General features: G+C 44.2%; 2 protein-coding genes across 2 annotated transcripts; one reads left to right on the forward strand and one right to left on the reverse strand.

Annotated features, from left to right (window-relative positions):
• Positions 1 to 7,103: 7,103 nt before the first annotated feature.
• Positions 7,104 to 13,869, reverse strand: L3HYPDH (trans-L-3-hydroxyproline dehydratase). The gene is made up of 5 exons (XM_063440326.1): positions 13,235 to 13,869; positions 11,034 to 11,203; positions 10,705 to 10,827; positions 8,128 to 8,265; positions 7,104 to 7,705 (listed from the first exon to the last, which is right to left on the reverse strand). Exons 1-5 carry the CDS (start codon positions 13,716 to 13,718, stop codon positions 7,580 to 7,582), a joined length of 1,041 nt encoding a protein of 346 aa, XP_063296396.1. The 5' UTR covers positions 13,719 to 13,869; the 3' UTR covers positions 7,104 to 7,579.
• A 124-nt stretch (positions 13,870 to 13,993) lies between these two features.
• JKAMP (JNK1/MAPK8 associated membrane protein) lies at positions 13,994 to 25,563 on the forward strand. Its single transcript, XM_063440354.1, has 7 exons — positions 13,994 to 14,069; positions 16,894 to 16,985; positions 17,300 to 17,457; positions 18,350 to 18,556; positions 19,196 to 19,377; positions 22,190 to 22,266; positions 25,277 to 25,563. The coding sequence occupies exons 1-7, from the start codon at positions 14,066 to 14,068 to the stop codon at positions 25,493 to 25,495; spliced, it is 939 nt and encodes a 312-aa protein (XP_063296424.1). The 5' UTR covers positions 13,994 to 14,065; the 3' UTR covers positions 25,496 to 25,563.
• The last annotated feature ends 21 nt before the right edge of the window (positions 25,564 to 25,584 follow it).

The following is a 25,584-nucleotide window of genomic DNA, read 5'->3' on the forward strand; positions in this document are numbered from 1 at the left end:
CCATGCTGGGTCACAGCCAGTGCCAGAGGGTAACCCTCTCCATGCTGGGTCACAGCCAGTGCCAGAGGGTAACCCTCTCCATGCTGGATCACAGCCAGTGCCAGAGGGTAACCCTCTCCATGCTGGATCACAGCCAGTGCCAGAGGGTAACCCTCTCCATGCTGGATCACAGCCAGTGCCAGAGGGTAACCCTCTCCATGCTGGATCACAGCCAGTGCCAGAGGGTAACCCTCTCCATGCTGGATCACAGCTAGTGCCAGAGGGTAACCCTCTCCATGCTGGATCACAGCTAGTGCCAGAGGGTAACCCTCTCCATGCTGGATCACAGCTAGAGTGCCAGAGGGTAACCCTCTCCATGATGGATCACAGCTAGTGCCAGAGGGTAACCCTCTCCATGCTGGATCACAGCTAGAGTGCCAGAGGGTAACCCTCTCCATGCTGGGTCACAGAGTGTCAGAGGGTAACCCTCTCCATGCTGGATCACAGCCAGTGCCAGGAGGTAACCCTCTCCATGCTGGATCACAGTTAGTGCCAGAGGGTAACCCTCTCCATGCTGGGTCACAGAGTGTCAGAGGGTAACCCTCTCCATGCTGGATCACAGCCAGTGCCCGGAGGTAACCCTCTCCATGCTGGATCACAGCTAGTGCCAGAGGGTAACCCTCCCCATGCTGGATCACAGCCAGTGCCAGAGGGTAAACCTCCCCATGCTGGATCACAGCCAGTGCCAGAGGGTAACCCTCTCCATGCTGGGTCACAGCCAGTGCCAGAGGGTAACCCTCTCCATGCTGGATCACAGCTAGTGCCAGAGGGTAACCCTCTCCATGCTGGATCACAGCTAGTGCCAGAGGGTAACCCTCTCCATACTGGATCACAGCTAGTGCCAGAGGGTAACCCTCTCCATGCTGGATCACAGCTAGTGCCAGAGGGTAACCCTCTCCATGCTGGATCACAGCTAGAGTGCCAGAGGGTAACCCTCTCCATGCTGGATCACAGAGTGCCAGAGGGTAACCCTCTCCATGCTGGATCACAGCCAGTGCCAGAGGGTAACCCTCTCCATGCTGGGTCACAGCCAGAGTGCCAGAGGGTAACCCTCTCCATGCTGGATCACAGCTAGTGCCAGAGGGTAACCCTCTCCATGCTGGATCACAGCTAGTGCCAGAGGGTAACCCTCTCCATGCTGGATCACAGCTAGTGCCAGAGGGTAACCCTCTCCATGCTGGATCACAGCTAGAGTGCCAGAGGGTAACCCTCTCCATGCTGGGTCACAGAGTGCCAGAGGGTAACCCTCTCCATGCTGGATCACAGCTAGTGCCAGAGGGTAACCCTCTCCATGCTGGATCACAGCTAGAGTGCCAGAGGGTAACCCTCTCCATGCTGGGTCACAGAGTGTCAGAGGGTAACCCTCTCCATGCTGGATCACAGCCAGTGCCAGGAGGTAACCCTCTCCATGCTGGATCACAGCTAGTGCCAGAGGGTAACCCTCCCCATGCTGGATCACAGCCAGTGCCAGAGGGTAACCCTCTCCATGCTGGATCACAGCCAGTGCCAGAGGGTAACCCTCTCCATGCTGGGTCACAGCCAGTGCCAGAGGGTAACCCTCTCCATGCTGGATCACAGCTAGTGCCAGAGGGTAACCCTCTCCATGCTGGATCACAGCCAGTGCCAGAGGGTAACCCTCTCCATGCTGGATCACAGCCAGTGCCAGAGGGTAACCCTCTCCATGCTGGGTCACAGCCAGTGCCAGAGGGTAACCCTCTCCATGCTGGATCACAGCTAGTGCCAGAGGGTAACCCTCTCCATGCTGGATCACAGCTAGTGCCAGAGGGTAACCCTCTCCATGCTGGATCACAGCTAGTGCCAGAGGGTAACCCTCTCCATGCTGGATCACAGCTAGTGCCAGAGGGTAACCCTCTCCATGCTGGATCACAGCTAGTGCCAGAGGGTAACCCTCTCCATGCTGGATCACAGCTAGTGCCAGAGGGTAACCCTCTCCATGCTGGATCACAGCTAGAGTGCCAGAGGGTAACCCTCTCCATGCTGGGTCACAGAGTGCCAGAGGGTAACCCTCTCCATGCTGGATCACAGCCAGTGCCAGAGGGTAACCCTCTCCATGCTGGGTCACAGCCAGAGTGCCAGAGGGTAACCCTCTCCATGCTGGATCACAGCTAGTGCCAGAGGGTAACCCTCTCCATGCTGGATCACAGCTAGTGCCAGAGGGTAACCCTCTCCATGCTGGATCACAGCTAGTGCCAGAGGGTAACCCTCTCCATGCTGGATCACAGCTAGAGTGCCAGAGGGTAACCCTCTCCATGCTGGGTCACAGAGTGCCAGAGGGTAACCCTCTCCATGCTGGATCACAGCTAGTGCCAGAGGGTAACCCTCTCCATGCTGGATCACAGCTAGAGTGCCAGAGGGTAACCCTCTCCATGCTGGATCACAGCTAGTGCCAGAGGGTAACCCTCTCCATGCTGGATCACAGCTAGAGTGCCAGAGGGTAACCCTCTCCATGCTGGGTCACAGCCAGTGCCAGAGGGTAACCCTCTCCATGCTGGATCACAGCTAGTGCCAGAGGGTAACCCTCTCCATGCTGGATCACAGCTAGTGCCAGAGGGTAACCCTCTCCATGCTGGATCACAGCTAGTGCCAGAGGGTAACCCTCTCCATGCTGGATCACAGCCAGTGCCAGAGGGTAACCCTCTCCATGCTGGATCACAGCTAGTGCCAGAGGTAACCCTCTCCATGCTGGATCACAGCTAGAGTGCCAGAGGGTAACCCTCTCCATGCTGGATCACAGCCAGTGCCAGAGGTAACCCTCTCCATGCTGGATCACAGCCAGTGCCAGAGGTAACCCTCTCCATGCTGGATCACAGCCAGTGCCAGAGGTAACCCTCTCCATGCTGGATCACAGCCAGTGCCAGAGGTAACCCTCTCCATGCTGGATCTCAGTTAATGCCAGAGGGAGGACAATCACAGGGAATGGCTGAGATGAATTGGCCACCAATAAATACCTTTCATTAGCTGCAATACTTGCCTCTGCAGGGAATTAATATCTGCATTACCCAATCAAATGATTCTTATACAAAAGCATTGACAAACTTATAGTCCAATCCTTCCCATACAATGGGATAGAGAGATTAGATAAAAAGAGTCATACTTTAACGCTCCATTTTATTTAAGTGTCTATTAAAACGGTGACAGATCAACTACTGGATGAGGTTGATTGGAGTTGTCGTTCAGCAGAGATTTAAAAAAAAAAAATACATGCAGCTGGGCATACGCTACCAGTTCCCCTTGACCAGCAATGCCAAGAGAGCCAGCAAAAAACACAGCTGGCCTTGATTGGATGAGCGACTGCTACAGAAGTATTGTTTTACCCAAAAATGAGTTCTGTACAATTTACACATTTTTATTCTGCCTTTGAAAAATTAGAAATAAAATGTAAGTTTGATAAATCCACTATACAATTAATATAGACATTGACCCAATCCCCTTCAAACTGTGCCCTAATGCTTGGGGCAGCCACACGCTAAAAAGGTGTTGATAGTGCCTATCATTCTGGGAAAACAAGATGACCCCCACACCCATTACAGTATTCGGTGTTGTCCCTATATACCACCTGCATACCATAGTGTCAAATATTTTTTTTTATATGAACTACTCGGATTTTGATGAAGTATGTTATATGGTCCCACACATCTAGTATAACGATCAACATTCTTGGTTCTTGGATTCATAATTGTCTTAAAGATAAAAAGCAACACCACAGCAAAGCATCCCTAGTAAAATACAGGTCCCTCCACCATTTGCCATAAAAATAATATAAAAGGTTGTTTGTTGTTTTTACCCCTTTTTTCCAGCTTTGAGCTCACATCTCGCCTCCCATGACATAATGGTGGAGGTATGAACTCCACCGCAATGGTCTCTTGAGGGATCGAATACACATGTGTTGCAAGTGTATTTAAACTTCCCATAGGAAAGCATTGTAGAGAAAAACCTGCAATGTTTTCCAATGCTGGGTTAAACATATAGAACCACTGCCAACAGACCACTTCATTGAGACGAAGTGATCTGGGCCACTATAGTGTCCAATTACTGTTAAGCTTTAAGCTGAAAAAAAGTGGTAAATGTCATGCATTCATGACGATGTTACTTTGCAACACTCACAAAGTAGGTGGTCCGTGTCAGACCTCGTTCACAGATTCATGGCTGTGGCGAAAGTAACCTCGCCACTGTTTTTTGGAGGGGCCTGTTTGCCAGCCTCCTACCCTGGGACTATGGGCCCTGTGATAACCCATGTTCAAAAGTACTGTTTCTGCCCCTTGGACTTTTAACTGGAACAGATTCAAACATACGGCGGCGGCCATCTTAAATTGTCCAGCAGTGTTTTGTCGTCGGGTGTATGGAACGGTTTTGGGCATGGGTGTATGGAACCGTTTTGGGCATGGGACCATGTGCACGGTGGGGCAAAAATAAGACTTCCAGGAAATTCCTGAACCCTTGAACTGATCTGGGTGATTTTTGGATATGTTGTTCACCCAGATCGGGGCTATCAGGGGATATGTTGTATTTTGGGGTACTTTTTGAGGTCCGTAAAAATGTATGTTTTTTCTGCTTAGAGTTAAAGGACCACTTAAGCTCAATTTAGTGGTCTGGGTGCCAGGTCCATCTAGGGTTTACCTTGCCTGCTGTAAACATAGCAGTTTCAGAGAAACTGCTATGTTTACATATGGTCTAATCCAGCCTCTAGTGATTTTGACAGTGAGAAGACGCCAGCGTCCATAGGAAAGCATTGAGAATGCTTTCCTATGGACTGACTGAATGCGTGCGCATGCGCATTCAGCCGATGACGTCCAAAGGAGGAGGAGAGTCCCCAGCGCCGAGGGAGCCTGGCGCTGGAGAAAGGTAAGTGATTTAACCCCTTTCTCTCCCTTCAGCCCGGCAGGAGGGGGGGCATAAGGGTGGGTGGGACCTATTAATACTATAGTGTCAGGAAAACAAGTTTGTGTTTCTGGCACTGTAGTGGTCCTTTAATTGAGTTAGTTCATGGTCTTCGTTAATTATATCACAGGCAGAGAGGAGGGCTTGTGTACACTGTATGGGAGTGACTGAATGTAAAACTATGTTTTTATTGACTTGTTGTTCCTGTGTCCTTGTGCCCCACAAGGTCCACCTGGGTGGTAACCTTGTGGGGAAAACTGTATAAAAGACCAAGCTGTTCAATAAACCGTCAGATCTGCTGAGTTTCTGTTTTACCCTCAACATAGAGCCTCGTCTCATGTGTGGGGGGGAAAGGCTGCATCTACACTGGGGCTTGCTATACTCTGTATACTCCCCTGGGCTATAATCACTAAGCTCTTTTAAGAGCTGTTCCTGCTACTCTCTCTTGAAGAAGAGGTTCACCCAATAGAACATGGAGCCTTTTCGTAGGTAAAGGGTGGGTAAAGGATGGTGAGCCGGGGTACCCCAACTGGGGTACAGGAAGCTCCGTTGCAATGGCAATTCTGTTTTCTGATGGCAGTGGCATCTTTCAACAGGATAATTCACCCTGCCACACCGCAATAATTGTTCAGGAATGGGTTGAGGAAAATGTTGACTTGGCCTCTTAATTCCCCAGATCTCAATCCAATTGAGCATCTGTAGGATGTGCTGGAACAACAAATTCAATCCTTGGAGCCCCACCTAGAAACTTGCAGTAATTAAAGGACCTGCTGCTAATGTCTTGGTGCCAGACACCACAGGATACGAGAGGTCTTGTGGAGTAAATGCTTCGAAACATCATAGCTGTTTTGGCATGAGGGGGACGTGCACGATATTAGGGAAGTCTGTGATTGGAGAGCCATAAAATATGTTTGGGCAGGGGAAGAAGGAGGGCTTGCAAAGGCTGCAGAAGAGATCTACTAAACAGTGAGATTTAATTATGTGGGCAGATTAGTGTCCCTTTAAGCAGTGAATTGTTCAAGTATAAATTCAACAGCCAAAAGGGCTTAAAAAAAAAATCAGAAATTTTTCTACTTATTAACAAAATACCATGAACACCAGAAAACAGTTTTCCACATAAATAAAAATAATTAAAACAAAATAAAACACTGCAAACACCTCCCCTGAGGTAATGACATTTGGAAGCAATGACAAGGGTCAGCCATTATATAGAAATCTCACTCAAGCTGATTGTGACAATAAAATGCCCGGATATAAATGGAAGTCTCTTATAAAGACATCAGTCAGACACAATGATAATTCTGCAGAGAGCTTCCTCACATATACTGAGTGATCACATGTGTAGACATAACCAAGTAGGGATATTGCAGTGGGACCGGTACATTTATATAATGTAAAACTAACTTGGGGCTACACTTTAATAACACAAGACATGGCTACAGGAGTGTTCTTTGTATTGATCGTTTCTATGATATAGCAGGAAAACAAAGAAATGTTTTTTTATCGTTGGGTGCTGGCCTTTCTGCAGTATCACCGGTCACACCACTTCACCTTAACATACAAACTCCTAAAGAAGTAAATCTTTAATTTATCAGAGTATTAAATTATCGTTGCTTATTAGCATTTACCTTCGACCCCTCGCTCCAGTGACGCCATGCTTTGAGGTCTGTGGGTGTTAAACTATTGCGGAGTACAGCACCACGCTCGAGTCCTGCCCCCTCTAAGATGCCATTAACCCAAACAAGGGCAATTCTCCTCCAAAACATCCAACATTCCTCCGGCAAGTGTGAGAAAAGCTTACCGAGGGAATCTAACGGATGAAGAGCAGGAGGACTGGTTGTAGAAAGGTTCTCCTGCTCTCCCCATCATTCAATCCCGACTTCTCTCTTCATGGTGCTGGCATGAAGAGGTCTAAGCTGAGGTTTCACTGACGGGGAGGAATGAGCACATTTTGTAGAACGTCTGTTAGAACACTGTATAGATTACCTTATTGTTGTGTGTACAATGACAGGTACATGTTATCTTGCAGATACAGAACCACGACAACTATGACACAAGAGAAGCCTACAGAATTCAATACCCCCCACCCACGTATGTTAATAAATGCACACACAAACAGAATATCAGATTTGGTATTGTAATGAGAACCACTAGGGGAAAAAAGCAACAGTTTCCAAAGTTTTATTTGAGTATTAATGTTCTCCATTGTTTTATGCAAAACTTCCAGCAGGATACTTTTATACACATTTAGAAATGGAATATAAAAACCATTTCGAATGCAGTACCTCAGACAAAACCCAAGAAAAAGCTCCTAAATAAGTACAAGGAAAAAAACAACAATATATCTATGTCTTTGGCTCATCACAAGAGACCAGCCAGCATGACTTTAATGTACAAGCGATCTTCACTTGGCTTTTCCATCACTGTATGGGTTAAAATGCACTCTATAAAAAAGAAAAGCCTAACCTAAAGAGGGAACACAGGTAAAGCACATTACATGTATTTTATGAAATTTGTATATTTAAAGCAAAGAACGGATAACTACAGATAAAAATATCATCAACCCAACGTATAAGCAATGTTTAAATGGAGATGGGTTGGAGTAAGAAAAACATCTTTGGAGCTCTGCTATAGAAAAATGTTATTTTAGAAGAAATCCATTTTTTAGCGTGTCTTCATTTTCAAGAACAAAGCTTGACGCACCGGTATAGAAAGCCTGGCCAGACACTTCTACAATTACAGCTTTTAAATTGCCACACGTGGTTTCCTATGTAGGAAAAAGGAAACTCGTCAAAAAAACAACAACAATGAATGCATTGCATGTCACAAACCCCCACCATTGTTAAGAGATCGATTGTTATCCATTTCTGCCAGTTATAGTTTGTTACTTGATTTATAGCGAGAAAACGATCAGTTTGATATCAATGATTTGTCATTTGCAAGCAAACGTTGTATGCGAGTTTAGAAGTTGTACATGCACCGCAAAGAGATCTGATTGTTCCTATCATGGAGTTAGTATCTAATATATATAGTTCTTAGCAAGACGACAGGCAAATTAAGCAGAAAAGTAGTAATAAGAGTCGCTAGTGGTTATGTCCAACGCATGCTACATTTACCGGTGTTAACAAGCAAACCATTTATTTAACCAAAAGCAAACCTTTAAATGTTATATTTGGAAATGTACAGTACCTTAACGGCTTTTCCGGTGAACACGGAGTCCGTGGCGCCACTTCTGAAAGAGCGTGTTTGATCCAGCTGTATTAAACCCTTGTGGTATTGTAAAGCAATACGAGCAGTCACTCCCGAACCAGTAGGGCTACGATCAACCTAACGCACAAATAGAAAGCAAAAGTGTTAGGAAAATGACCTCCCACTAAGACCAGCTTGTAGGATATGAGAGGTCACAGACCAGATACATTTAACATGATTACTCCCATTTACAAGTCACGTAAAACCATTAGGGGCACACAGATTGTAGCGGAAACCCTTTGTTGGCTGTCCCCCCTGTATTGTTTTATTGCCCTCACCTACCCTACCTTGTCCATAAAGACAAATACTGTTCCTGGCCCTTTGATTACTTTGGAGCAGTGTTGCAACTTTAAATGGGCACTTCGGATACAGTCGAAGTGCCGAAATAGTCGAAGTCGTCGAAGTGACCGGCATCGGACGAAGGACAACGTGGCAGTGGGCATTTTAACGTCGAACACCGCCGACCCTTACCATCGCCTCCACTTCGACACAAGTCGAAGTACAGGCAACACTTCGAACGGGACTTAGCCGTTTTTATGCAGGAAACTGACCGACCGCACAGCCCAAATCCATGGAACTGTTTTGGGCAGGAAAATGTGCTTGCGGTCGGTCATAAAGGGACCTCCAGCTAACTTTATCTACTGGAGGGATTGGTATGATTTTTGAGAGTGTTCCTAATTGAAGTATGCTGATTAAGAAAATGTATGTTTTATGTTTGTGACATGTATATTGTAGAAGTTATAAATATTGTGTAAAAGTTATGCTTTAAACTGTATGAATAAGTGGATTACCTCTCAGGCTAAGGGGAGGGAATCTGTGGGTTGCAACCATCATGCTATTGGCTATTTTACACCTCCCTTGTGGGCGGTCTTATATGTGTAAGATGGAAATAAAAGCCAGGCTGGATGTGCCAGCCAGCAGTTCTACTCCTAATACTGTGTGTCGTCCAGTGATTGGGAAAGGTGATGGGATATCTGTGGATTATATTGCTGATCGTGTTATTTACCCTGTTGGATTTGTATTTGTTCCTGCATCCTCTGGACATATTGGTGGAGTTCAGCTGTGGGAAATCAGCTCTCCACTACACAGATCACCTCTTCTCACTTAAAGGGAATCTATAAACCAATGTATTTAACCAGTTGGGGAGCAGTCTTTCAAATTACATAAATAAAATATATAGAATTACTGCTGTCCAGAAAACACAAAAAGGGCAAGCTTCTTAACATCATGCATCATAGCAGCCTGTGCTTTTGGTATAGGCAGGTCTCAATATTTCCATTTGCCTCTAGCCATTGGCAAATTCAAATTCAGACCTGGCAAATAATTGAAATGTCTCATAGATCCCATACTTTGCAAAATGCTCCTCAGTCAGCGTATTCTTCCCATTGCCTATCTAAATACTTAAACGGCTTAGGTCCCCAAAATATAAGCCTTAATCTCTTTTTAGAAGTTCCTTTTTAATGACTTTTCTATGCAATGCACTAATAAAATTGGCATCACCACCAGCCTGAGGATCTCTTTAAATGAATTTTCAGGCATACAATACATACATACACACACACTGGTGATTATTCCAATTTAACAATTTTAAGAAACACTTTAAGTACAAAACCAAAACAGCGCATAGTAGTGGTTATGGTGCCAGCAGTGCCCTAAGTAGTCAAACCGCTTGCCTACAATGCGGGTGCTACTAGGGCATTCCTGTCACAATCACCACTACGGTGTGTTGTAGCAGATATGGTGTTTGGAGTGTTCCTTTAAAGATTAAAGAGATTTATATTTCTGATTATGAAACCGGTTTCTCTGCCAATGACAGGATTACTATTACGGTTTAAGAAGCCCTGTCCAAGTCACTCAAGCATTTATCCTTATGCTCTTCATCCGCACAAACATAACTTCTCACTGGGAACATATAATTAACCATACTCTTCCAACTATTCATTCCAACATATTTATAACGGATAACTGTTGTGGTACTTTTTACTATTTAGAAATAAATTCCTCATTTTAAAACTATCTAGATATTGTGCTAGCCAACGAATAGATTTTTAGATAAAACACAGTCTGCACGAATTCTATGCTGATGTCGGTCAGCAATAGAGGCTGTTTTCTTGCTGTCTCCAAATCTCGTAAGCGCAAATGCGTTACAGGTTAGTCATGGTGATGGGCAGAGCCAGGCTTTGGAAAGCGAGACTAAGCTAGCGGACTAGAGGAGAGAGAGCTAGTTGCCCCCTCCTAATCTAACTAGCATTACACAGACATACAAGCACACACACTGTATCACGTATATTTATAAATTAGATCTATTTTAACAAAAAGAACTTGGTAGTGAATAGGTTAAACTAAATATAAATTTTACTAGCATTACAAATTACTTTATTTGGGGGGGGGGGGGGGGGGGAGAGATCTAGACATCCATACATTGGAAACATTTAAACCCACTACATGCGTAACAGCTTTTCAGTGTTGCTCTATATCAGTTAAGTACACAGAGGGCAGTATACAATTGATAAATACCTGGGAATCTGCAAATACACAGATATTGGCTGTCGGCTGTTCACTGTAACCATCATTGCCATCAGTCAGTATTGTGCCATAGAGAAAGGCCAGCTCGTCATTCTCAGGGTGGGCCAGTTTAACCTACAAAACATTAAACACGAGATCACGTTAATGATTTACCTGCAGAGGAAAGGGGTCACCAGCAAAGATGTTATTGCAATCCCCATACATGCAATGTTATTGATCCTAGCATGAAATATTAGTATACAGTTAGTATACTGATCATTCACAGAGCATAGCAGATAAACTAGCCAGGGCCACTATACTGGCATGCATCGGCCATTTACCTGCTCTTTTACAGAGGCTGTCACTGCCGCGGCCACATCTACAAGATCTCTGGTCTTCGAAGTGCAAACATCCAGACCAAATCTTTCTGCACTAACAAACGCATAAAATGCACCGCCATATGCAATGTCCACTACTACCTTCCCATATCCAGGAACTTCAACAGAAACATCTGAGTGCAAAAAATACCAACGAGAGACCTGTCATTATACTGTTTGATGGCAATACAATGACATTGTGACATGTGGAATGGCTAAGGAGGGACATACGGAGAGGACAGACATGTCTAAGCCTGGGGAGGGACAGTTTAATAATGCACAAATATGGCTAGAATAAGAGACATGGGGCATGTGTGTGAGGACAAGGTTAGCCATTGTTTGTGGACTAGAGTTTTATAGATGAAATTTCTTATGATTGTTAGGAAACATGTAGGGTAGCTGAGGATCGTGGGAAATGTAGTTTATAAACACATGGAAAGGTACATGTTTAAGGTTGTGTGAATCATGGGGTAAAGTTAAAGGACCACTATAGGCACCCAAACCACTTCAGCTCAATGAACTGGCCTGGGTGCCAGGTCCCTCAGGTTTTAACCCTGCAACTGAAAGCATAGCAGTTTCAGAGAAACTGCTATGTTTACACTGAGGGATAATCCAGCCTCTAGTGGCTGTCTCACTGACAGCCACTAGAGGCGCTTCTCACTGTGAAAAATCACAGTGAGAAGACGCGGACGTCCATAGGAAAGCATTTAGTAATGCTTTCCTATGGGCGGTTTGAATGAGGGGGGACCTAAGGACTACATAGTGCCAGGAAAACAAACTCGTTTAAGGGTCCTTTAATATAAAGATTGGATACTGCAAAGAGGAGGCACCTTGATAGCAGGGAAATGCAATACGGTTACAATGTTAAGATCTAGTTTAGCCTTTCAAATTATTTGTTCAACACACAACAGTATTTGAACATGCAACATGGTAAAAAGAGAGAACTGATATCAGCAATTTACAAGGGTTGCAAGACAGCACGGTCTAGTATTGTCGTAAAATAGCTCACTCAAAAACAAAATAATTTCTGATTAATAATTATGAAATATTAATTAGGAATCGACTGATTATCGGTCTGGCCGATATTCTGCATTTTTAGCAATTTTAGTATCGGCCTATAAAGATACCGATATTGACCCTAATGCAGACAGTGGGGGGCGAGGGGAGATCAGTGATCTCCCTCCCAGGCCAGCAGGCACTCGGTAAATATAATACAGTAAATAGCCCTAATCTCCCTCCCTGTGCAGCCTGTCCAGGGGGCCTCACCTGTGGCCAGGTAATAATAATATTATGTTTATAATACAGTAAATAGCCCCAATCTCCCTCCCTTTGCAGCCTGTCCAGGGGGCCTTACCTGTGGCCAGGTAATAATAATATAATGTTTATAATACAGTAAATAGCCCCAATCTCCCTCGCTGGTGCAGCCTGTCCAGGGGGCCATACCTGTGGCCAGGTAATAATAATATAATGTTTATAATACAGTAAATAGCCCTAATCTCCCTCCCTGTGCAGCCTGTCCAGGGGGCCTTACCTGTGGCCAGGTAATAATAATATAATGTTTATAATACAGTAAATAGCCCCAATGTCCCTCCCTGTGCAGCCTGTCCAGGGGGCCTTACCTGTGGCCAGGTAGTAATAATAATAATATAATGTTTATAATACAGTAAATAGCCCCAATGTCCCTCCCTGTGCAGCCTGTCCAGGGGGCCTTACCTGTGGCCAGGTAGTAATAATAATAATAATAATATAATGTTTATAATACAGTAAATAGCCCCAATCTCCCTCCCTGGTGCAGCCTGTCCAGGGGGCCATACCTGTGGCCAGGTAATATTATTATTATTAATATGTTTATAATACAGTAAATAGCCCTAATCTCCCTCCCTGTGCAGCCTGTCCATGGGGCCTTACCTGTGGCCAGGTAATAATAATATAATGTTTATAATACAGTAAATAGCCCCAATGTCCCTCCATGTGCAGCCTGTCCAGGGGACCTTACCTGTGGCCAGGTAATAATAATAATATAATGTTTATAATAGCCCTAATCTCTCTCACTGGTGCAGCCTGTCCAGGGGGCCTTACCTGTGGTCAGGTGATAATATAATGTTTATAATACAGTAAATAGCCCCAATCTCCCTCCCTGGGGCAGCCTGTCCAGGGGGCCTTACCTGTAGCCAGGGTGAATGCTGGCACACTATGGAACCGGACGGCCCCGCTCCGGCCCCCGCTGGTTCTCACATAGGCCTGGACCGGCCCGCAGGGGCAGTGGATCCTCACGGGGGTCTCGGGGCCCTCAGGGGCCCTCTGTACTATCCCATAATCCACAGCGAAGCGGCCCAGGGCGATGACGGCGTGCCCGCACATGGTGCTGTAGCCCTGGTTGTGCATGAAGATGGCCCCCAGGTGGGCCCCGGGCTCCTCGCTCGGTACCGGCAGCACGCCGTACATGTCGCGGTGTCCCCGGGGCTCCAGGAGGAGCAGCCGCCGCAGCCAGTCCGCCTCGTCCCGCAGCCAGCGCCTCCTCTCCAGCAGGCTACCGCCCTCCGGCACCGGGGCCCCGCTCAGCACGATCCGCACCGGCTCGCCCCCCGTGTGCATGTCCACCACCGACAGCACCGGCCCATCGTGCGGCGGCAGCTTCACAGCCGACATCCCTGGATACCGGGAGCACGGCAACCGGCGCAGGCTGACTACGTCATCAGCGAGAAGCCGCGGCCGCCATGTTTGTTGCTGGCGGGTTACTGTGTATTCTGTGCAATACGGTGTGTATGTGACGGTATGTAACGCTGAGATGGAATACTGTGACCAGAGCTGACAGGAATGTCACGGTTAATGGGAGGTACAGTGCGATGGGTTGCCCACAGTAAAGATGGCCGCCGAGGGTCTCGCCATTATCTTCCTGGACTGAGATCTCGCGAGAGAAGGAGACCCGGAAGTGGAGGTTATGTCAGCAGCAGAGACACAGTGTGAGCTTCTCAGGGAACCCAGAGAGGAGCCCAATGGGTGAGTGACATATCAACACAGGGCAATTACCATGGAAACCAACAGCCCCCCAGTATCAATCACCATGGAAACCATGAAATTAAAAGCCCCCAGTATCAATCACCATGGAAACCATGAAATTAACAGCCCCCAGTATCAATCACCATGGAAACCATGAAATTAAAAGCCCCAGTATCAATCACCATGGAATCCATGAAATTAACAGACCCTAGTATCAATCACCATGGAAACCATAGAACCAACAGCCCCCCCCAGTATCAATCACCATGGAAACCATGAAATTAACAGCCCCCCCCCCCCCCCCCCCCCAGTATGTATCACATTGCACCATTGTCAGCAAAACAATGCTTTAAAGACCTATCACAACATAATAATAATACAACACTGTGTTTGGCTAGAGTGACCCTTGCTGGCTTTAACATCCTAAAATAAATTAAAATAAAGATAAAGTTACCTGGGATCACAACCCGAGGCCAAGTTCTCCCTGCAGACTAATGTGACATCCTGGAGGAACCATGCCACCATTTATGGTCTGTCACTGCTATGCTATAATCTAACTCCAGCCTGGAGGCACCATGCCACCATTTATGGTCTGTCACTGCTATGCTATAATATAACTCCAGCCTGGAGGCACCATGCCACCATTTGTCTGTCACTGCTATGCTATAATCTCACTCCAGCCTGGAGGCACCATGCCACCATTTATTGTCTGTCACTGCTATGCTATAATCTCACTCCAGTCTGGAAGCACCATGCCACCATTTGTCTGTCACTGCTATGCTATAATCTCACACCAGCATGGAGGCACCATGCCACCATTTGTCTGTCACTGCTATGCTATAATCTCACGCCAGTCTGGAGGCACCATGCCACCATTTGTCTGTCACTGCTATGCTATAATCTCACTCCAGCCTGGAGGCACCATGCCACCATTTATGGTCTGTCACTGCTATGCTATAATCTCACTCCAGCCTGGAGGCACCATGCCACCATTTGTCTGTCACTGCTATGCTATAATCTCACTCCAGCCTGGAGGCACCATGCCACCATTTATTGTCTGTCACTGCTATGCTATAATCTCACTCCAGTCTGGAAGCACCATGCCACCATTTGTCTGTCACTGCTATGCTATAATCTCACACCAGCATGGAGGCACCATGCCACCATTTGTCTGTCACTGCTATGCTATAATCTCACGCCAGTCTGGAGGCACCATGCCACCATTTGTCTGTCACTGCTATGCTATAATCTCACTCCAGCCTGGAGGCACCATGCCACCATTTATGGTCTGTCACTGCTATGCTATAATCTCACTCCAGCCTGGAGGCACCATGCCACCATTTGTCTGTCACTGCTATAATATCACTCCAGCCTGGAGGCACCATGCCACCATTTATTGTCTGTCACTGCTATGCTATAATCTCACTCCAGCCTGGAGGCACCATGCCACCATTTATTGTCTGTCACTGCTATGCTATAATCTCACTCCAGCCTGGAGGCACCATGCCACCATTTATTGTCTGTCACTGCTATGCTATAATCTCACTCCAGCCTGGAGACACCATGCCACCATTTATTGTCTGTCACTGCTATGCTATAATCTCACTCCAGCCTGGAGACACCACGCCACCATTTATTGTCTGTCACTGCTATGCTATGATCTCACTCCAGCCTGACCAAAGATGCACCATGATCACTTCAAATCGGTCAAATGGGCACAGTGCTTGGAGTAATCTGTTAATTACACCAAAATTCCCTCACAAACAATGGTTTCTAAGGTCACTGTTCCCTGAAATCACCATTGACGATTTATGTTTATAAGGAACTTTACTAGGCTCAGCCCTGAATAATGGTTGTCTGATATTTCCACACGTTAAGTGGTCCCGAGGACCTCTTATTAACCAGGGTAGGATGGTTAATGTGAATGGGATTCCATGTCCACCTACTCCTTCCCCTTAAATAAATGTGCAAGCCCCATAATTAGTAAGCTTCCTGGGGACCAGTAATTCGTACATAGTTGAAGAAATACTATAGTGTCAGGAATACAAACCTGCATTTCTGACACTATAGCTCTAATATTGCAGTTTAGGTGGCCAGTCCCTCTCTTCCTGTAGTAAAAGGTGATTTACTCACCATTTTTCAGTGCCGCGTAGGGCTCCTCGTGGCCTGCTCTGCCTCCTTGGCAGAGATCATCAAACTTCATGATCTCAGCCAATCCAAAGCTTTCCCATAGGAAAGCATTGGGAGACTATCATGCATATGCGGAAAAACACTGCGCTGCGCCAATTTGCATTTCATCATTGATCCAACGCAACTCTGAGAAACATTCAGCGCCTCCATGTAGAGCGTGGAGATGCTGAACGTCAGTGCTGCACATTGTGCATCACTGACCAAGGAAGCACCTCTAGTGGCTGTCTGAGTGACTGTTACTAGAAGTGTTCCTAGGCAGTAATGTAAACACTGCCTTTTCTCTAAAAAGGCAGTGTTTTCATTAAAAGGCATGCAGTGACAGGTAGTAGACACCAGGACAACTACATTAAGCTGTAGGTATTCTGGTGAATATAGTATCCCTTTAAGCTGAAGTCTGGTGGATTGCCAGAGGGATGTCCAAATTTGCCAAACCTCCTAAATGTTTGTAGGCTGGGGATGTTGGTGACTTCCAAAACCGGCCTAATCCTCTTTTTCTTCTGCCCAAATTATTTTTTTTTGTATTATTTATATTTAAAATAAATGCGTCAGCTGACACTTTCAGGCTGTTGAGTGGACAAGAGGGATTTTATGTTCTTGCTTTTGCTAATGTTGCTATTGTTATTGTTTTCTTCAGCTGTAGATATACAAAGAACATGCTTTGGCCTTTATTGTGGGAAACCAATTGTGGCAATCAATGGAACAACTGAAATCTATGGAGATTGTGGAGTAAGTTCTTCTGATAGTTTTCTTGCCTGCCTTTGATTACAAACAGAAGGAGAAAAATAGAAGGAACATGAGCCTATGGGAATGCCAGCTGACGGTTTGGCAAAGAAGAATGAATGTTTGTCTCCTAAAGATTCCTAATCCTTCAAGACGTTTGTATGTTCAGTCCTATAGATGTGCTGTTAATTTGAAGTATCTTTTTGTTTATTCATTTGCATTTTCAAGTTTATACGTGTGTGTTTTAAATAAATTAGATTAGCATTGGCATGCAATCCCTGGGCAGAAATTGAGGTTTGTTCTTATGATTTTTTTTCAAGGTTTGCCCAAGAGGTCAGAGGACGAATATCACAACTAAAATCTGTCAGAAATGCATGGAGTCCCCTGAGCTGTATGACTGGCTGTACCTTGGGTTCATGGCCATGCTGCCATTAATATTACATTGGTTCTTTATAGAATGGTATTCTGGTAAAAAGAGGTATGTAGTACTTTTTACTTTTAAATATAGATTTCATCATATTATTTTTATTATTAGATTTTTGTTACTGGATCTATAAAGCATGTAGGGCACAGTTGATACAAAGGATTCAGGTTATCTCACATGGGAGAATGAAAGCCAAAATATCAACAACAGTTAAAACTGTGGGGGTAGGAGAGAGAGGAGAGAAGGGAAAGGTGCTAGAACCCAACTGTAGGAGGTTTCAATAACCCAAGGAGGATTTGGGCATAAGAATTGGGAAGCGAAACGTGTTGGAAATTAAACAGGAAAGGTGGAGTTGGTTTAAATAGAATTGGGGTGTTTGCAAAGAGGTACATTGAGAGATCATTGGTAAGACTCCTATTGGTCCAGAGCGTCTGAAAGTGAGATTCTTTTAACTAGTACCTTGAAGTCACTTTACTGTGAGTGTATCACTGAGCAACCTTGGAGCCGCACATGATCGTTTCCCACCATTTCTGCAAGTACAATGTTTAACCCCTTAAGGACACATGACATGTGCGACATGTCATGATTCCCTTTTATTCCAGAAGTTTGGTCCTTAAGGGGTTAATCTGTTCTGTATACACAGTCATTTTTCAGTCGTGCATTGTGTACATTCATCCTTCCTTTATTTTGAGTGTCCAATCTATTGCAATACTTTGTCTGAAGTAATATAACACACTAATTATCAAAACGTTGGCAGAATTTCCAGACAAGTAATGGTGGAAAGTCTTGTTGTTTCTGTCTATTTTACCAAGCTACACCATAAGGGCTTCATTAAACATTACCAGTTATAACAAGTTTTGTATTCGGTCAGTGATTAGAATGAGCAAATAGTTCTATCGATACTGAATCTGAACGGTACGCTAAGCATATATTTATTTTATTTTAGTTCCAGTGCCCTTTTCCAGCATATCACGGCCTTGTTGGAATGTACCGCAGCTGCCCTGATTACGTTACTTGTGAATGAACCCGTTGGGTATCTCTACATTCGGTCCTGTCGGGTCCAGATGCTTTCAGATTGGTATACGATGCTTTACAATCCCAGCCCTGATTACGTGAACACTATTCACTGCACGCAAGAAGCTGTCTATCCTCTGTAAGCATTTATTTTAATGCACACTTTTGTGAAAGTAACTCAATTTGTATTTTCTTCCTTTTCTTTTGTTATAGAAGTATAATTTAACCATACGTGTGGTTATTTGGGGGAGTTATGTGTTTTAAAACATGCCCTTTTATTCAGGAAGTCTCCAGGTTTTCGTGTGACGCACGCACACTGTGCTGGTTCATGTCTTTCATACATTTTTACCTGCAGCAAAAAACTACAATTTTTACATATGATCAGCAGAGGGGTCAAATGATTACATATAAAATTTGGAATATCCCATTGCAGTAGCAGAGACTGTTACGTGCCAGCAGACAGTGGCTAAGCTCCCCTGAGCCACTTTCTGATCTGACCTAATCTCGCTGCTAATGCTGGAAAGTCTCCAAGCTAGCAGCAAATGCAGGAACTTCGAATGGGATTAAGATTTTCCTTTTTTTTTATCTGCCTATTTTAAGCACATTATCTATATTATGCATTCAAAATGGGGGGGGGGATCTCCAGCCTTGACTTACCCCCTATATTTGTGTATATTTGATAGTGATACGTCTCGAAATTCTGATATAAATTGGCCAATAAAACAGGATTTTACTTTTTATCATAACTTTTGATATATCTTACTTGTGTCTCCCACAGATACACTATTGTGTTTATTTACTATGCATTTTGCTTGGTGCTGATGATGCTTTTGAGACCTCTTTTGATAAAGAAGATTGCCTGTGGACTGGGGAAATCTGATCGGTTTAAAAGCATCTACGCTGCACTTTACTTTTTTCCCATCCTAACTGTGATACAGGCAGTAGGAGGCGGCCTGCTGTGTAAGTCACTATACATGTTTCTGATATGTTAGAATATTTTTTTAGTCTTTATCATACAAGATTGAACAGCTAAGGAAAGAATTCTCCCCTCCTTGCCTTTCTGTTTCTCAATCACACATAGATCATGCCTTTCCTACCCTTCAGACATTCTCTCCAGCTACTGACCAAGAGGTGGCTGCTCTTCTTTGCTCCTCTCGCCCCACCACTTGCCCGCTCGATCCTGTCCCATCTCACCTTATCAGATCTCTCTCCACTTGTCTCGTGCCTTCTCTAACACACATTTTCAACTGCTCGCTCTCTTCTGGCATCGTCCCTGCTGACCTTAAACATGCCACTGTAGTACCTATACTAAAAAAACCATCCCTCGACCCATCCACCCCCTCTAACTACCGTCCCATATCCCTGCTCCCTTTTTCCTCAAAGCTTCTGGAAAGACTTGTCTTTACCCGTGTGTCTCACTTCCTCAATTCCAACTCTCTCCTTGACCCCCTTCAATCTGGCTTCCGCCCTCTCCACTCTACAGAGACTGCCCTTATCAAAGTTACTAACGACCTAATCGCAGCTAAATCCAAAGGCCACTACTCCATACTAATTCTTCTTGACCTCTCAGCGGCCTTTGACACCGTTGATCATGCTCTCCTTCTTCAAACTCTTCAATCGCTTGGTCTCTGTGACTCTGTCCTCTCATGGTTTTCCTCTTATCTCTCCCAACGCTCATTCAGTGTCTCCTTTTCTAATGATACCTCCTCCCCTTGCCCCGTCTCGGTTGGAGTTCCCCAAGGCTCCGTCCTTGGTCCCCTTCTATTTTCTCTTTATACTGCCTCTCTTGGCAAACTTATTACCTCTTTTGGATTTCACTACCACCTGTACGCTGATGACACCCAGCTATATCTCTCCTCCCCGGACCTCTCCCCTGCCGTCCTGCAACGTGTCACTGCTTGCCTTTCTTCCATCTCTGACTGGATGTCATCCCGCTTTCTGAAACTCAATCTCTCAAAAACTGAGCTCCTTGTCTTTCCTCCTCCTAATACTGATCCTCCTCTTTCGCTCTCCCTCCAAGTTTGTGGTACCAACATCAGTCCATCCTTGCAAGCGCGCTGTCTTGGCGTCATACTTGACTCTGGTCTCACATTTGAGCCTCACATCCAGCATGTTGCCAAATCCTGTAGATTCCATCTTAAAAACATAGCCCGCATCCGCCCCTTTCTTGCACCAGATACTACCAAGGAGCTTGTCCATGCTCTAGTAATTTCCCGCATGGATTATTGTAACCCTCTCCTGATTGGTCTTCCCAATAGCCGTACTGCACCCTTACAGTCTGTAATGAATGCTGCTGCTAGATTGATTTTCCTCTCTAGTCGTTTCTCTCACACCTCACCCCTCTGCCAGTCCTTACATTGGCTTCCTGTATGCTATAGGAGTCAATTCAAGGTACTAACTCACACCTATAAAGCACTGAACAACTCTAGCCCCTCTTATATCTCCTCACAGATCCATAGGTATGTCCCTTCTCGGTCTCTCCGCTCTGCCCGTGACCACCTCCTGTCCGTTGTCCGCACTCGTACGGCCAACTCGCGCTTGCAGGACTTCTCACGGGCGGCTCCCTTCCTATGGAATAGCCTGCCTACCGCCATCAGACTCTCCCCTAGTCTTGCATCTTTTAAGAAGTGCCTTAAAACCCATCTCTTTAGGAAAGCTTATGGCCTCCAAGACTAACCCTTACCTCACATACCTGTCTCTCTTGCCCTCTCCTAAAGGGCAGCCCACCTTATTTGATTGTAAATTCCTGTCCTATTGTGTTTTACACCCTACCTCCTATAGAATGTAAGCTTGTTTGAGCAGGGTCCTCTTCAACCTACTGTTCCTGTAAGTTTATTTGTAATTGTCCTATTTATAGTTAAATCCCCTCTCATATATTGTAAAGCGCTACGGAATCTGTTGGCGCTATATAAATGGCAATAATAAATAAATAAATAAATTACCATATTTTTTTTTCTGACCTGTGTGGATGTTATCTACCAATTGAGATTCATTTTAATTACCTTCAGACTTTCATCAATGTTACGTATTTGGTTCCAAATCTCATTCCTTGTTAAACATAATACCTCCAGCTAGATCTACATCGTCGCAATATCCACCGATCTGTACCACCAAACCTGGGTGAATGTTAGGATCCAACGATTCTGGAAAAAAGTCACGATTACCTTAATTCTTCACTCTAATTTAACTTTTACCATCTTGGTTAAAATTAAATTTAAAATTCACTCAAACACAGCAGTCCAGTGGTCCCACGCTCCAATTCAAATTGCTCCATGTCAGTGTCTTATGAAGAAAAAAATATATATATTTTCTAGAATTGGAGGGTGTTTATTAATTCATTAGGCTGTGTATTACATAGTTACATAGGCGGAAAAGAGCCATGTGTCCAAGTATTATGTAAGAAATTTCTTGAAACATTTACTCACTGGTACTCAGCACAAGTGGTGGCGGCTCATCAACCGGTCAGACTATGATAAATAACCCTTCTATAGACTTGTCTGCCTGCAGGTTGATGTTCAATATCACGGACTTTATTGGCAGATTTATTTTGGACAGAGGACAATGAGGGTGGGCATGATGCATATCTTTTATGTTTGTGAGATTTATGTGAGAGGCTATGGCTCTATAAAGGCTTTCCCCAATGTGAAGGGGGATCTGATAATTATCAAATTATACTGCTTCTCTGTCTTAATTGAACACTGTTAGGTTGTCTTTTGTCAATGAATATTGTTTGTCTTTGATTTAATTTTTCTCTTATGTACATTTTTTTTAGACTACGCCTTTCCGTACATTATTCTCGTATTATCTTTAATAACTTTGGCTATTTATATGTCTGCATCAGAGATTGAGGTAAGACCACATTTTTCTTTCACTGTCCACCTAATGCTATATTTACTGTTACATTAACATAAACCTGAAATCGCTCATATACACTGAATACACCATGTATCAATGTAAAATACATTAATTTACTCACTTTTCCTGTATTCCAGTCCACTTTGATTGTTACTGTTTAACACCCTCTGCTCTGACTGCACATACCCAAACAGGACAAATCTCCTCAGTGACGTAGACATGCTGGCTTTGTTGCTAGCGTCAGAACATGGTGACGTCACACCTTTCCTATACTCCATAGCCGAAACTAAAATCGCCAACTAGGGAATTTCTATAACAACCACAGCGCATACATTGTGGTTCCTATGGGTGCAAAGCAGAGGTCTTTTCAGCTCTCCTTTGTCAGTCAATGCCGAATGGAGAAAAAACGATTTTTAAATAGGATTTTCTCCTTCCCTATAAATTTGCTAGCAAAACTGCTGGCACAATGTATAAATAAATCTTATGCACAATCTAATGAACAGAAGTTGTTTGAAGCTTGACAGGTTCCCTCTAAGGGACATTGTAAGCACCGTAGCCATGTAATATTGTTGGTGCTAAGATACAATCCTTTCTTTCTTGTCACTTATTCATCAAACTGACTAAACAGGACTTGGAGACGAATGTAAAGTATCCTACCAAATTGTATTAAGTGTCAGTGATCACTAAAATCCTTTTACATAAATCCATATTAAACAGTAACCCCCACATATTTAATTACCTTGATCTGACCAAGCTATAGTGGGTGTAGATCTAATTGGCACTTTGGTGTGGTATTACATCGTATTTTTTAAAACCTCTCTGACAATCAGAATCTGTGATTAGCTCAATAGCTTCCAACGTTCTCCTATGCAGGAAAGAGGAAAATGTTTTTAGGACTTTATGATGTGCTATTAGAAAAATAAGGTGAAAGTAATATAATATAATACACAATAAAATAAATAATAAAAAAAGAGCAGCTTTTTTATAAAAGCGAGAAGAAGGTTTCTCCAACCAGCGAGCAGCATTGGTATAACAGTAGAAGTACATTGATAAATCACTAATCAGTGTGCTTCTACAGGGAGTGCAGAATTATTAGGCAAGTTGTATTTTTGAGGATTAATTTTATTATTGAACAACAACCATGTTCTCAATGAACCCAAAAAACTCATTAATATCAAAGCTGAATATTTTTGGAAGTAGTTTTTAGTTTGTTTTTAGTTATAGCTATTTTAGGGGGATATCTGTGTGTGCAGGTGACTATTACTGTGCATAATTATTAGGCAACTTAACAAAAAACAAATATATACCCATTTCAATTATTTATTTTTACCAGTGAAACCAATATAACATCTCAACATTCACAAATATACATTTCTGACATTCAAAAACAAAACAAAAACAAATCAGTGACCAATATAGCCACCTTTCTTTGCAAGGACACTCAAAAGCCTGCCATCCATGGATTCTGTCAGCGTTTTGATCTGTTCACCATCAACATTGCGTGCAGCAGCAACCACAGCCTCCCAGACACTGTTCAGAGAGGTGTACTGTTTTCCCTCCTTGTAAATCTCACATTTGATGATGGACCACAGGTTCTCAATGGGGTTCAAATCAGGTGAACAAGGAGGCCATGTCATTAGATTTTCTTCTTTTATACCCTTTCTTGCCAGCCACGCTGTGTAGTACTTGGACGCGTGTGATGGAGCATTGTCCTGCATGAAAATCATGTTTTTCTTGAAGGATGCAGACTTCTTCCTGTACCACTGCTTGAAGAAGGTGTCTTCCAGAAACTGGGAGTTGAGCTTGACTCCATCCTCAACCCGAAAAGGCCCCACAAGCTCATCTTTGATGATACCAGCCCAAACCAGTACTCCACCTCCACCTTGCTGGCGTCTGAGTCGGACTGGAGCTCTCTGCCCTTTACCAATCCATCCATCTCGCCCATCAAGACTCACTCTCATTTCATCAGTCCATAAAACCTTAGAAAAATCAGTCTTGAGATATTGCTTGGCCCAGTCTTGACGTTTCAGCTTGTGTGTCTTGTTCAGTGGTGGTCGTCTTTCAGCCTTTCTTACCTTGGCCATGTCTCTGAGTGTTGCACACCTTGTGCTTTCGGGCACTCCAGTGATGTTGCAGCTCTGAAATATGGCCAAACTGGTGGCAACTGGCATCTTGGCAGCTGCACGCTTGACTTTTCTCAGTTCATGGGCAGTTATTTTGCGCCTTGGTTTCTCCACACGCTTCTTGCGACCCTGTTGACTATTTTGAATGAAACGCTTGATTGTTCGTTGATCACGCTTCAGAAGCTTTGCAATTTTAAGAGTGCTGCATCCCTCTGCAAGATATCTCACTATTTTTGACTTTTCTGAGCCTGTCAAGTCCTTATTTTGACCCATTTTGCCAAAGAAAAGGAAGTTGCCTAATAATTATGCACACCTGATATAGGGTGTTGATGTCATTAGACCACACCCCTTCTCATTACAGAGATGCACATCACCTAATATGCTTAATTGGTATTAGGCTTTCGAGCCTATACAGCTTGGAGTAAGACAACATGCATAAAGAGGATGATATGGTCAAAATACTAATTTGCCTAATAATTCTGCACACAGTGTAGTGTTTAACCCTTTTCTGGTTTTTGTTTTTTTATTAGGTGGAATTGTGTGATTATTCCATGGGTGATATTTTACACACTATAAATATGTTATCACTTTAGGATTGCTATTCTGTTACTGCAAGAAATGAGCTGGTTCTAAGGTAGATGCACACTAGCAGCTATAGGAGAGAGTATGTATCATATTGACCCCCTGTGTATGGTGGTGTGTGGTTTTCTAAATTTGTCACACCAAGCACCATTTACTACACTCATTACAGCGCTCATAGTGCACAGGGTTTGCGGGCTTCATAGCCCTTGTTTGTGTCTAATGGTTTACTGTTAAAAAAAAACCTGGACGCTTTGAAAACGTCTAGTTATGTACATGCTAATATTCTTTTATTTTTTTAGTCTTTTAAGGATCTCCTTGTGAAAAAGAAGCGTCTGGTTGTTCTTCTCAGTCACTGGCTAATTCACGCCTATGGCATCATCTCGATTTCAAAGGTGGAGAAACTGGAACGGGACCTGCCCCTTCTTGCTTTGATCCCAGGCCCTACACTCTTTTATCTGCTTACTGCCAAATTTACAGACCCGTCACGGATACACCTGGAGGAGGGCAGCGGCCATTAGCTCATTAGCTGAGCAGCTTCTACAGGGACCCAGTAAGCTGTGATGGCAGCAGGACACATTTAGTTTTTTTGCCAGTGTGTTGCAGGTTG

This window comes from Pelobates fuscus, chromosome 13, assembly GCF_036172605.1.
Source record: "Pelobates fuscus isolate aPelFus1 chromosome 13, aPelFus1.pri, whole genome shotgun sequence".
Classification (NCBI taxonomy): Eukaryota; Metazoa; Chordata; class Amphibia; order Anura; family Pelobatidae; genus Pelobates; species Pelobates fuscus.

Bases quoted from the DNA above. Each gene is read 5' to 3' on its own strand.
- L3HYPDH (XM_063440326.1), bottom strand. From the start codon at position 13,718: ATGTCGGCTGTGAAGCTGCCGCCGCACGATGGGCCGGTGCTGTCGGTG. The intron at 8,266-10,704 runs GTATTTATCAAT...TTTGTGCGTTAG, and splicing joins GTGTATTTGCAGATTCCCAG to GTTGATCGTAGCCCTACTGG. The intron at 7,706-8,127 runs GTACTGTACATT...TTTCCTACATAG, and splicing joins TCACCGGAAAAGCCGTTAAG to GAAACCACGTGTGGCAATTT.
- JKAMP (XM_063440354.1), top strand. The intron at 16,986-17,299 runs GTAAGTTCTTCT...TTTTTTTTCAAG, and splicing joins AAATCTATGGAGATTGTGGA to GTTTGCCCAAGAGGTCAGAG. The intron at 17,458-18,349 runs GTATGTAGTACT...ATTTTATTTTAG, and splicing joins TGGTATTCTGGTAAAAAGAG to TTCCAGTGCCCTTTTCCAGC.